This window comes from Manihot esculenta, chromosome 12 (genome assembly GCF_001659605.2).
Source record: "Manihot esculenta cultivar AM560-2 chromosome 12, M.esculenta_v8, whole genome shotgun sequence".
Lineage (NCBI taxonomy): Eukaryota > Viridiplantae > Streptophyta > Magnoliopsida > Malpighiales > Euphorbiaceae > Manihot > Manihot esculenta.
In genome coordinates this window covers 17097828-17111195 of record NC_035172.2, presented here as the reverse complement: position 1 = coordinate 17111195, position 13368 = coordinate 17097828, and the positions used below count along the sequence as shown (strand labels likewise).

The window sequence follows — 13368 nt, the reverse complement described above, 5'->3', positions numbered from 1 at the left end:
TAACTATTAAAAGAAAATATCTATACATTTATAGGTTTAGCCGACATGCATTTGACTTCGGAGGTTCCTGATTCAATACTCAACTTGTGAGTCAAATAAATTTAATTTAATTTTTTAATTAAATTTTTATATTTTTATTTAAGAGTTAAATAAATTTTTATTTAATAAAATATATACACTATACCCATCTTAAACATATATTAATTTCAAATATGCCTTCAGGCAATGCAAGTTGCATGAATCCTGATACAGAATAAACTTGTACACTTACAATTCTCTGAATTGCCAACAACAGCCACGCATATTAAGGAAGGTTTATAAATCATGACATTGAGTTAATGGCTTAGACATTTCTGAATATCATCCCTGAATTGTATCTCTACTAAAACTACTAATAATAAACAATCATCTCAGCAACACAAAAATCAAACATTCGAGAAAAGGAAATGTCAGCAGTTGGAAACATAGCCAAAAGATGGAAGAAGCTAAGCGGAATAGATAACTGGAAAAACCTTCTTCACCCTCTAGACATAGACCTCCGACGATATCTGATTCACTACGGTCAGATGACTCAAGCAACCTATGACACTTTCATTTCAGACAGACTCTCAGGTAATGCAGGAAACACCAGATATTCAATGAAGAACATGTTTTCCAGGGTGGGTCTGGCCATTGCTAATCCATTTAAGTACCAAGTTGTGAAGTACTTTTATGCGACCTCGACGATTGAAGTCCCAGGAAGTTACATTGTCAAGTCGTATTCAAGGAAGCCCTGGAATCGGGAATCCAATTGGTTTGGATACGTAGCAGTAGCTACAGACGAGGGAAAAGTTGCGTTGGGAAGGAGAGACATTGTTATTGCATGGCGAGGAACTATCATGCCTATTGAATGGTATGAAGACTTCGAGTCTCCTTTGGTGTCAGCTTCTAATATAATTGGGACTGGCACCAATCCTCAAGTTCATCAAGGATTTCTTTCCTTGTACACATCGATCAATCCTAGTTCTCCATATAATAAACACAGTGCCAGAGACCAGGTAAAGCTGGAACTTCATGCATTTTCTTGGTTTAGTAAGGGGACGTCAGTTGGATACAGATAAATATCCAAACAATTAAATTAAATATTTCGTAAATTTATCTAAAAAAATATTTAGTAAATTTTTTAAAAAATTATAATACTGGTTATTCTCCATCCATTATAATTGTTTTGATTTATTTTTTATTTTAATGATATTACATCTTTAAAATTTATTAATTATAATTTTTTAAATTAATTTTCAAATCAATAAATTATTTAAAATTATAAGACATAATAATAAAAATATAAAAAACTAGTTATAATTTTTATTTCTTTTGAAATGTATAATATTTTTTATTATATTATAACAATTATATATAGGCATGAAAAATAATTATATTTTAAAATTATATTTTTAATTATTATATATGTTATTATGATAAATTAATAATTTTATATTTATTTTATTAATATGATAAATTAATATACACCCTTATCATTTTACATGTCAGCAGTATTAATTATATATAATTTCTCAAATGCCTAAAATATATCAGTTACAATCAGTCCAACAGCCAACAGCTATCAGCAATATCTAATAACTAAACTAAACAGTCCAGCTTCAATAATACATTTATATTTTAATTATGGTCAGGTTTTGGGAGAAGTGGATAGACTGATGAGGCAATACGAGAATGAGGAAACTAGCTTGACAGTAACTGGGCACAGCTTAGGTGCAGCAGTTGCAACGTTAAATGCACTTGATATTGTAGCCAACAGGCACAACAGAAAGGCCAATAAAGAGGTGTGTCCAGTTACAGCATTTGTCTACGCGAGCCCACGAGTTGGGGATATGAGATTCAAAATGGCCTATGATTCTCTTGAAAACCTTCATCTTTTAAGGATAGAGAATGCTCCAGATATCGTACCCAAGGTTCCTCTCGTAACAATGGGGTATGTGGAGATTGGAAATGAGTTGCTAATCAATACCCAGCTTTCAAACTACTTGATACAGCCTGGAGACATCAGAAGCTGGCATAACTTGGAGGTGTACCTTCATGGAATTGCTGGAAGCCAAGGAGCTGCTGGGTTTCGTTTACAAGTGAACAGGGACATTGCTTTGCTGAACAAGGAAATACCTAGTTTGAAAAGACAGTACGGGGTGCCCGGTGCTTGGCTATGTTTGAGAAACAAGGGGATGGTTCAAATGAAGGATGGGCATTGGAAACTTCATGATAAAGAGAGAAATTTTGATGAAGCAGAAGACTCTGAATAATAAAAGGGAAAAAGAAAAAAGGCTATAAAAAAAAAGGCTTTTTTATCTATACCATGAAAAAGATTAGCAGCATCTTTCCATTAAGTTCCAAGAAAAAAAAATAGTCAAGTGGGCAATACTCTTGTAACTATTATAAATGGATATTACTATTTTAATAAATATATTATTCTATTTTACTATAGTAATAGATTTTTTTTTTATTGAACAATTGCAAGCTCTTCATTGTTCATTTATCCAAAGGGAGACAAGATGCCAATGAAACGCAGGGAAATACTAGGGGGCAACCAGTTGAAAATAGCATATTTGAGCATGTGAAAGAGAAAATACCCTCTGAAGGAATAAATCTCTTCTGATGAAGCAAATAAATAATGTGATCTATCACTTGAAGGGCTGGAATTACAGATTTTTATCTTTCGTATAACACCATAGAAACCTGAATCTGCAAGATGAGAAGTCGGTCAACAAAGTTGCTGAAACTAAAGACTGAGCAGCAGTAGTTAGCCATGTACACAAAACAAACCATCTGAAATTCTATTCTAATCAATCACCGAATTCTACCCAAATATTATACAAATTTCTAACTACACAAATAACCCACTTGATGATTCAAGCAATCATTCCCAATTAAATAACCCACTCTGCTGAGGCAGGAAGGATAGTTGCTGCTCCACTGTACACCAAAATCCATATTCCTTGGGGAAATTCATGTCCTGCTATCAACTCAAATGTCTACTCTAATTTTTTTTCTGGGATCTGAAACAGCAGGAGGATACTGCAATTAGGAAGCTGCTTTCAGTACTATGCTTCAGATTAACAAACACAGCTAATACAATAGCCACCTGACTCAAATGCATAATAGTAGAAAGAAAGAGATGGAAAATTCTGGGAAAAAAAAACACCTTGATTGATATATAACAATATATCACTGGTATAATCAGAGGTCCCATTTATTATTTATTACATAGTCGAATGCTTAACTGATTTAACATGAAAGAGAATAGTGAAGTTCATTTTGCAATCTAGGTTGTAAAGCAGATAAAACATTTATTCAACATTAAAGGAGAATATTTACATCAGAGGAAATATGAGAACAGCACACAATAGATCCTCTGCTAATTACAAAAAGAGGAATATTCTAAAAATAGGGCTCCCAATTTAAGCATCAATGCTCGATCCCACACAACAAATTACCATCACTTCCCTTTTTGCAACAGCAAAATCACCCAACTTTAATGTTCAGTTACAACAAAGTCATAATGTAGACTCCAGATTTTAACAAAACTACAACCTTTTGGAACATGATAACAAAGTAAAAGTTTTCCAACAGAATAAATACACAGCAATATTGAAGCAAAATCAAAGTTGAGTGATCGTTCTCTAACAGTCATAATGAAATTTAGGAATAAGTCAAGTGACCATGAGTGAAATTAGCCCAATTTGAAATCAACTCTCATTTAACATTAAACACTAACTAATGTACAAAGGTGAAGGAAGATGAGCATTTTATTCCCAAAAAAAGGTACTCATCATAGTACATATGGAAAAATACAAAAAGGGAAGGAGCTCCTACAGAATCTTCCTCAACCAACATCCCAATAATAGTACATCCTTTGCGTACCAATCATATTCATCTATGAAAAAATTCCAGTTTCAGAATCTCAGAACCATAAAAGAATATTTCAGGTCAAGAGAGTTTGACATTCCAATTCCAACATTACCTCCTTCAGAACATTGTACCTAGTCCACAGTTGTGGTAGAAAAAAGAGCGAGTTGAAGACATGCTATTGCAGCATGTCTAAGAACACAACTCATTAAGACATCATGAGACAAGATGTAATTTACTTCTGCATATAGAAGAAATAAAAGCAGTATTTCACTTGCACATGCTAAATCCTACAACCCCTATTATTTACTGCCCATATGACTTCCCCACTATTTTCACAGCTTCAATTTCGGAAGGCACTGCAACTCATTCTCCTGTATTTCTTGCTCTGAATTAAGCAACATTTTTCAAAAATACACTTACCGTCCTAAAAAATAAAACTGTTTTTAAATGTAGAAAGCCAACCATAACACTAATCCAAACTGAAGAATTTGCCAAATCAATCACTCAGATCCTAAGAGATGTTACATGCCTTCTACCTTGTTCTAGGTTATAGGAAATAAATATTGATAGATGGTCAGTTGTTTAATTTTAGGAATTGTATAATTATACGCTTGATTTTCCTTTCTGTTTAGATACTGCCTCTCATATATAAACAGGTTGTAATCTCTATTGTAAAATAGAACAAATATTATCCTTCTACATGGTATCAGAGCCTAAAGCTCCACAGAGATTTAAATTTTTTTTTTTGGAGATTTAGTACCCTGTTCATTTAGGTTATCCATAAAGAATAACATTTGGAGACTTAGACCTCTGTTCATTTAAGTTACCCATAAAGGATAACAATTGGAGACTTAGAAGTCTGTTAATTTGAGTCATCCATAAAGGGTAACATTTGGAAACTTAGGGGTCTGTTCATTTGGGTTACCCATAAAGGGTAACATTTGGAGACTCAAGACTTTGTTCATCGGGCACTGTTCACCGGTACTGTTCACAGGTACTAATGTTCTTCTGATCCTTTGTTTATTTTGATTGTTTTGAATTGGTTGTTCTTATGGCTAAAGTTAAAACTACTGGATCTGGATGTTGAGTCATGACACAAGCCGTTTGTGAAGTTTTGTGGATACGTCAACTATTGAAAAAGGTAACATTTGGAGACTTAGGGCTCTGTTCATTCGGGTTACCCATAAAGGGTAACATTTAGAGACTCAGGACTTTGTTCATCGGGCAAGGGTAACATTTGGAGACTCAGAACTTTGTTCATCGGGCAAGGGTAACATTTAGAGACTCAGGACTTTGTTCATCGGGCATTGTTCACTGGTACTGTTCACGAGTACTGTTCACAGGTACTATTGTTCTTCTAATCCTTTGTTTATTTTGATTGTTTTGAATTGGTTGTCCTTATGGCTAAAATTACAACTACTGGATCTGAATATCGAGTCATAACACAAGTCGTTTGTGAAGTCTTGTGGATACGTCAACTATTGGAAGAAGTTGGGTTCACAAATTCGGTGCCTGCTAAGTTGTGGTGTGATAATCAAGCAGCTATCTGCATTGCCTCCAATCCAGTATTTCATGAGAGGACTAAACACATCAATATTGATTGTCATTTTGTTCGTGAAAAGGTCCAACAAAAGATAATATCAACATAATATATCCAAACTGGAGAACAATCGGGAGATATCGCTCTAAATGGGACTTGAGTTGATTATATATGTAACAAGTTGGGCATGATTAACATTTATGCTCCAACTTGAGAGGGAGTGTTATAGGTTATAGAAAGTAAATATTGATAGATTGGTCAGTTGCTTAATTTTAGGGATTGTATAATCATATACTTGATTTTCCTTCCTGTTTAGATACTGCCTCTCATATATAAATAGGTTGTAATTTCTATTGTGAAATACAACAAATATTATCCTTCTACATACCTAAAGAATGGCAACTTCAGCTCTCTTCTCCTTACCAATCTTAGTAAGGAGAATTTTGAAGCATGCTCAGCAGAAGATTAAGCAGCAAGACAACAATAAGCAATCTGAGAGGAAATTTCAGGTCAGATACTGGGTTTATCTCAAGTTACAATTTTATAGACAGACCTCTGAAGCTACAAGAAGGAACTTTAAGTTGTCTGCAAAATTTTGTGCGCCTTTTCAGGTTATTGCGAGAGTGGGGACAGTTGCTTATAAGCTGCAGTTGCCTCCTAATGCTAACATCTATCCAGTATTTCATGTCTCTGTGTTGAAGAAGTTAAGAACTAAAGGTACTCCTATACTGGATTGCCATCCTTTCATAATGATCAGACAGCTGACAGTAGCTCCAGAAGAACTTTTGCAGACTAGAACTGCCAAGAGAGATGGTCATCCAGTTCTTCGAGACCTTATTAAGTGGTTGAATTTGCCTCCGCAGGAACCCAGCTTTCTCCTGTCCCAATTTATCAATTTTCAACCCTCTAGGGACAAAAAAGGTTCCAAAGGGGAAGGTATTGTCACATAAAGAAGGAAGAAGTGGTCAAGATAGCTGGTTTTGGAGGGAAAGAAAAATACATTAGCTCTTGGAGGGAAATGTATGAGCAGTTGCTGAATTTGTTAGGTATGTTAGAGAAAGTAAATGACAGTTACTAGCTAATAACTGCATAAAAAGGAGTGCTCTGTAGTTGAGATTTCATTCTTGAATCAATAAAAATTCATTTGATCTTCCTCTGATAGCTGGTTTTGTCACATAAAGAAGGAAGAAGTGGTCAAGATAGCTGGTTTTGGAGGGAAAAAAAATCCATTAGCTCTTGGAGGGAAATGTATGAGCAGTTGCTGAATTTGTTAGATCAGTTAGACAAAGTAAATGAAAATTACTAGCTAATAAATACATAAAAGGAGTACTCTGTAGTTGAGATTTCATTCCTGAATCAATAAAAATTCATTTGATCTTTCTCTGATATTGTTTTTCTCAATTCTCCTACTCTATCTCGTCTAATTCTCCCATCTCTTTCTTGCTCTTCTGTAACTCTTTTCCTGATCAGTAGAGACACTGTTTCAGAGCTGCTACTGACAAAAGCTTACAGGTCATATTTAGATTAAATTTCGAAAAAAAAATTGTTGATATTAGGCCTCTAACATATATACAAAATAGCTTCATGCTTGGATACAACAATGATGACTACCAAAAAAGAGTAATTAAACATCATCCAGCTCACACACTGAGATCACTAGTAAAAGAATTGCTCCGCAATCCAGAAAGCTTTAAAAATAAAGAACTAAACTAAACTAAACTAAACTGAACTTTGAAGAAACACAAAATGTAATTGGGCGAGAAAATGATTAAAGATAATTTGGCAAGAAAAGGCAATGAAAGAGCCACTAAGGTGACAAGAATTAATGGAAAGAGCCAATATTAATGGTGCAACTAACTAGTTATAAATGACAATTTTAACTTATATTATTTATTGCAGCAAAAGCTCTCAATTGTAGAATCACTAAATGCTTTACCCACAAATTTCAAATTGTTCAACATTTTCAAGGACAGGTGGTCTTTTTTTAAAAAAAAAAAAAAACAAAGGAAGAAAAGGAAAGAGAAGGTAAGCAGTCCAACCAGAATAAAGTTAAACTAAGAAAAAAAACTACAAGCTTTTCAAGAAAGAAATCATTATCAAAAGAACAAAAATGAGAAACAGTCTAAGGCATCTGCAAAGAAACCCCCGATGTCAATGGAAAATCTAAATACTCCAAATATCAATCATTTTATATACCATTAATAAGTATGATCTCCTTCCCCAAAAATTCTGAAAATACATGCAGCTTTTTTCAGTCATCATTCATTTTAGGGGGAAAAAAATAATTTACGACCATGGCACCTCCATACTTGACTAGCAAGTGACTAACATAATTTGAAGTTTCAACAAGATTAGAGTGTTTATAACCAACAAAAGTTCTTGCCAATATCTACATACTCTGTCCCTCTCTATGACTATGGCTAGTGAACAGAATTCATCACCTGATGGGTTACAGCCGTAATAGTCTATATTATAGAAATCACTCCCCAGTTCTAAGGCACCACATCTGTACTAAGTTTTCTTAAAATGACTCGATTTGCCCCTCCCCATCATTTAAAACAGAAGTGTTACCTACATAATTTTCAAGGCATACAATTCATAGATGGAACCTATGTTCATCAATCAAAATCAAGAACCTACGTTCATCAATCAAAATCAAGAACCTACGTTCATCAATCAAAATCAAGAACCAACTTACTATAAACCCACAGGCGCCTTCATTGTTATCAAGGCGAGAGGCGATATTAAGGCAACAAAGTTCCCTATCATCTTAGGCGAGAGGCAAGGCGACACCTTTTTAAAAAAGCCAATATTTTGTTATATACTTTAAATATACATATAAACACTTCAATTAACACCCATATTCAAAGGAAAAAATACGTATTCAAATGAAATATATATATATATATATATATATATATATTATTTGCAGCAACAGAAGAAGAAAGAAATTGTTTTAAAAAAAAAAAGAAAAAGAAAAAAGAGGATTTATTGTTGTGCCATGTCCTGCAAAGAGAGAAGAGAGGATGAGAAAGGGAAAAGGGAAAAAGAAAAAGAGAGAATAGAGAAAATTAAAAAAGGAAAAGACATGTTGCTATGCAGGTCCAACAGGGAGAGAAGAGAGGAGAGATGAGAATAGACATACCTAGTTGAGATACTAGAAGCAAGAAAGAGTAAGAAATTTGTATTTTGGTTGCTATGGAAGTGTTATCTGTTGTTTAAAAGAGATAGAGAGAGACTAGGATTTCCCTTTTGCTGTTTAAAAGCATTTTTTAAAAAACAAAACTTGCTTCAATGAGGAGTCGCCTCTAGCACCTCTTGCCTAGACTCGCGTCTTTTTTCACCTCGCGTCTTTTTCGCCTTCAACAACACTGGGTGCTTTCATGGGCAGAAAAGTTCATATTATCCACCTAACCACACACTTACACAAGCCTGTGCTGCCCTCAGTGTTATTAAAGGCAGCAAAAGGCGACAGGCGAGGTGGCGCGAGGCGAGGTGACGCGAGGCGAGGCGAGGCAAGTGCCTGGATGAGGTGAGGCAAGTGCCTTTCCTCGCTCAGCTCGAGGCACGAAACGAGGCGAGGCATCACCATACTTCCTTTTAAAGAATAAGCCCTAATCCATACTCCTTTTGAAGCAGCTGATTTGAAGATTAAATTTTAAATACAAATTAGAGGATATACCCCCATAATTATGCTAATTAATTGGTATCATTAATTAGGGATACTAATTAATTAGCATAGATTATAGGGACACACATACACATACACACACACACACACACATATATATATATATTTATATATGTACCTTAACTAATTAGGGAAGAAATAATATAATATTGAAGAAAGAAATTCAGCAAACTAATCAGGAATATATATCCTTATAATTATGCTAACTAATTAACTAATTAAGAAGGAACTAATACAATATTTACACATATATGTATATATGTATATATACATACATATATATATACACATATATGTATATATATATAAGTATGGCACCTCAATCTTGCCTTAGTGTCGCCTCCCGCCTTGATTACATTGGGTGTCTTCCAGTACAGGTATACAACAAAAATAACCCAAAAAATTATTTGACGTACTACAAATACAAATTTATCTTAACAGAATCACAAGGCACATAAATCCCATAATCAATGATAAGTATTAAAAAAGCCACAAACTGATAATTTCCTGCAACCATTAATCAGTCTTTCACACTTACATCCTCACAAAGCAACTCCTATTAGTTAATTGCCAGAAGACCCTCGCAGTCTAGCCGGTGCATAAATATTAATGCAATAAAATAAAGCCAGGTAGCAGATACATATCATTGAGCATATCTTGTAAATTCATGAATCAATAACAGGGGTTGGCCCAATATATGTAAAAATATAAATATTGGCGAAATCCAGAAGAGGAAATGAACCCACCGTGACTACTTAACTCCTTAGTCAATGCCCTATGTCAGATCCAGAAGCCGAGGAGCTGTCACTATCCGTGTCTGCAATAAAACACACAAAAAAAAAGAGGAATATAAACAGCAAACTTTAACAAAACACTGAATTTCACTAGAGAACACCATATTCATATGTGGCAGAAAACAGCGCAACCTACAAAAATTAGAAAAATATTAACATACCACTTGAAGAAGATCCAGAATCACTGCTAGAGCTGCTAGAACTACTTGACCTAGTTCCATTATCTCCCTGTTTCTCCACTTGAACAGGTGATGAAGTGGAAACATTCCTTTCATCTGCTAGTAGAAGACAAAAGATTTTCCAATAAAGAAACTATCTATTATATTTTTTTTCCCAAAAAAAAATGACATCTATTCTCAGTGATCTGAAGACCTAAACCTGTTTTAGTTTCCTGTGGTGCTTCTGCTACAACTGGTGCTGATATCTGCAAAGACAGAAAATAACAATCCATTCAGCAACCATACCTTCTTGGAAGAGAGAGCTTAAAAATCAGAAGAAATTATTAAGGTCCTAACATTCTCCCGGGCTTTCTGCTCAGCTTCTGCTCTTGCTTGAATGGCGAGTTCAGCTTTCCTCTTGTTCTTGCTTAAACTCTTCTTATAGTTGGTAACATACCTATCCAATTCCCAAAGAGTCTCTGCATCAACACTATCAATGTCCACTTCAATTTCATCATCATGTTGGCAAAGGGATGAGTTCCTTTTCTTTATTATCTGTACAATATTGTCCAGCTTCTCTGAAGGTAAGCTCTGAAGGTTTGTGCTAAGCTTCTGCTTTTCCTCATAAGTCATGTCCCGCTTGTGTGGATCCTTTGCCTTGGGCTTTTTCAGAGCAGGGGTTCTTCCTGAAGGAGTTGTAATAAAAGGTTTTGGTCTAGGATCAACAGGAGGATAAGTCATCGATTCTGATCTATCCAATATCCTCCGCATATCAAGAGGAGGGGGTGGCAAAAGAGGAGCCTTTCTTGATAGCGGTGCAGGAATACCCAGCTCATAACTGGAAGCAAACCTCATCTCACGATCATAATCCGACTTTATAACAGCCCACCTGTCCTCAAACATCTTCAGTAGCACCTCAGCCATTATATGAACATCCTGCCCCTTAGGGTTATACCTCAATGCGTTGTGAAATGTTAGTCTCACATCTTCCGCGAACTCTTCAGGCGATTTGTACCAATTCTTGTTCAGCCTCGTCTTCACAGTACCCAAGTCCATAGGATGCTTAATAATAGTAAAGTAATCATGCAAACCGAGAGTCTTCACATCAACAGGAGTATTAAAAACCCAACCATGCTTATGCTTCATCAATTTCTCAAGCAAAGCGCTGCAATTCTTGAAAATCTTTGATCCCGTCCCAAACCCCAATCCCATGTCCCCTCCCCCTTGCTTCTTCCCAGTCAATTTGGACTTCTTGTTGCTCTCCGCTGGTGGAAACTTATCTTTTGCAAGCAAAAACTCTGAATTTCTATAAAACTGATTTGCTTTTGGTGTCCTTTTCTCTTTCTCCAAGGTTTCACCTGGACCCTGGCTATTCTCCAACACTGATACGCTAAGCTGATTCAAAGGCCTGGACTGCCTAGGAGTAGGAGTAGGAATAAACGTACTAATATCACGAGGAACACCCACTACCTCTGAATTAACCCTCTTTAATCCATTATCAACTTCGTTTAGGGACGCTCGTGTATTACCATACCCACTAACACCAAGCTGCACTTCTTTGGCCTCAATCCTTTTCACCAAACTCCTTACAATATCGAGTTCACTCTCCAGCTTCCTCCTGAGCTCCCTCATCTCCTGTTTAGACTTTGATGCTAAGTTTATCTTTACTTTATCGTCCAAACTTTGTTTCACCACCCCATTCCCAGTAGTCAGGTCTCGGTCACTTGGGACTACAGCTGCCGTACCTTGCTGCCTATTGAGGCTAGAAGAATCGTCAGAGTGGGCATCCAGGCGCGAAATGACCTGTTGCTGGGCCGAATTTGTGTCTTCTAAAGCAGGGGTTTGCAAATCCGTCACTTGAACGGAGTTGTTCTCATTGTTTGTGTCGTTATTGTCGTTGCTGCTGATTTTCTTGTCATTATGGTTGTCGTTTGCAGTTGTAGTTGCGGTGGTGGTTATTGTGGTGGTGGTAGTGTTTGTAGTGTTGTTATTGTTGGTGTTGGTGTTGGTGGCGGCAGGGGTGGTCGTGAGGTTCTTGATGTTGTTCTTGGGCCCTTTAAAAGCTTTTCTCGTATAAACTTTACTCTCTGTATACCTCTGCTTCTCTCTAGCTCCATCATTTCCACCTCCCTCTCCAACTATTGTCCCCGAAGCCATACATGTAACTCCAAAACCCTAATTTCTAAACTCCACACAAAGCGAATCACAAGACTGGTCCAAAACTAGGGTTTTTCGCCTCCCTGAATTAACAGCAACGAAAACCCTAAATTTGCCCCGAAATAAGAATTCAATTAGGCCAAAACCCAAAACACAAACAAAAACCTTACAGCAAGCTCGAACCTCTGTCGATCTACTCTAATCTAAACCTATACAAACGCGCACAGAGAAATATCTGCAGAATATGTGTTTATATACACGCACATATACAGAAAAGGAAAATTTTCGATTGGAAGAAACACTAGGGCTAGGGTTTCGAGCTTGTTTACCTTTCTCTCTTTGTTCTATCAGATCTCCTTTTTCGCTCTATCGCGCTCTCTCTCACTCTAGAAAGACTTTCTCTCTCTAAAATTTACTTCTCTCTCTAAATTTCTCTCTCTACCTCACTATACACTTATCTTACAGGTGTACGGTTGGCATGCATTCGTGTATTAAAGAGTCGTGTTCGCGAAGTATCATGACAAATATCACCTGCGTTAGACTCACGTCTAGCAATAGAGCGTGGACTACAAGCACCAATTGGAGAGGAGGGACCGCTGAGCGTGAACTCCACGAGGATGGGAGAATTGGACAGGATTTAATGGCGCGGAATTTTGATTATGGGATTTTGAAGAGTTTGCCCAAGTGGGAAAAAGGCGCGTGGTTGATAGTGGTCAGGGCTTTAGTGAATGAAGTCGGTCGACAGTAGCCGGAGACGCTTTACACGCGCCGGTGATCTATTTGCTGCTTGGGGGGCTTAGTTTGAGCGGTTCAATTTGGGATGATGTGGCAAATCCAGGCTCAAAATTGATTATTTAGGCCGCGTATAAGTCAACCCTACAATTTTAAAAGAAAAAATATATATATAGCATTGTAACAAAAACTCATAATTTAGTTTCTATGTTTTATTAGTAAAAAATTTAATTTTTAAAATTTTATTTTATTAAAAAAACATTTTTTTAAATTTATTGTTAGATCACTAAGAATTAAAAAAATCAATTTAATTTAAAAAAACTAAATTATTATAAATATTAAAATTACAAATATTAAATTATTATATTATTAAAATTAAAAAAAATAAATTATTAT

At 35.8% G+C, this 13368-nt stretch overlaps 2 protein-coding genes across 6 annotated transcripts; one reads left to right on the top strand and one right to left on the bottom strand.

Moving 5' to 3' along the window:
- Positions 1-314: 314 nt before the first annotated feature.
- Positions 315-2318, top strand: LOC110627937 (phospholipase A1-II 1). The gene is made up of 2 exons (XM_021774349.2): positions 315-1037; positions 1674-2318. The coding sequence occupies exons 1-2, from the start codon at positions 447-449 to the stop codon at positions 2292-2294; spliced, it is 1212 nt and encodes a 403-aa protein (XP_021630041.1). The 5' UTR covers positions 315-446; the 3' UTR covers positions 2295-2318.
- Positions 2319-2647: 329 nt separating this feature from the next.
- Positions 2648-12850, bottom strand: LOC110627936 (transcription factor GTE4). Of its 5 annotated transcripts, none has more exons than XM_021774346.2 (5): positions 10441-12850; positions 10304-10349; positions 10087-10203; positions 9878-9948; positions 2648-2733 (listed from the first exon to the last, which is right to left on the bottom strand). In XM_021774346.2, the coding sequence occupies exons 1-4, from the start codon at positions 12238-12240 to the stop codon at positions 9899-9901; spliced, it is 2013 nt and encodes a 670-aa protein (XP_021630038.1). In that variant the 5' UTR covers positions 12241-12850; the 3' UTR covers positions 2648-2733; positions 9878-9898. The 5 variants fall into 5 exon arrangements, with proteins under 5 accessions (XP_021630038.1, XP_021630037.1, XP_021630036.1 ...); XM_021774345.2 differs by having other exon boundaries at positions 2648-3066; positions 10441-12846; XM_021774344.2 differs by having other exon boundaries at positions 2648-3047; positions 10441-12844.
- Between the last annotated feature and the right edge of the window lie 518 nt (positions 12851-13368).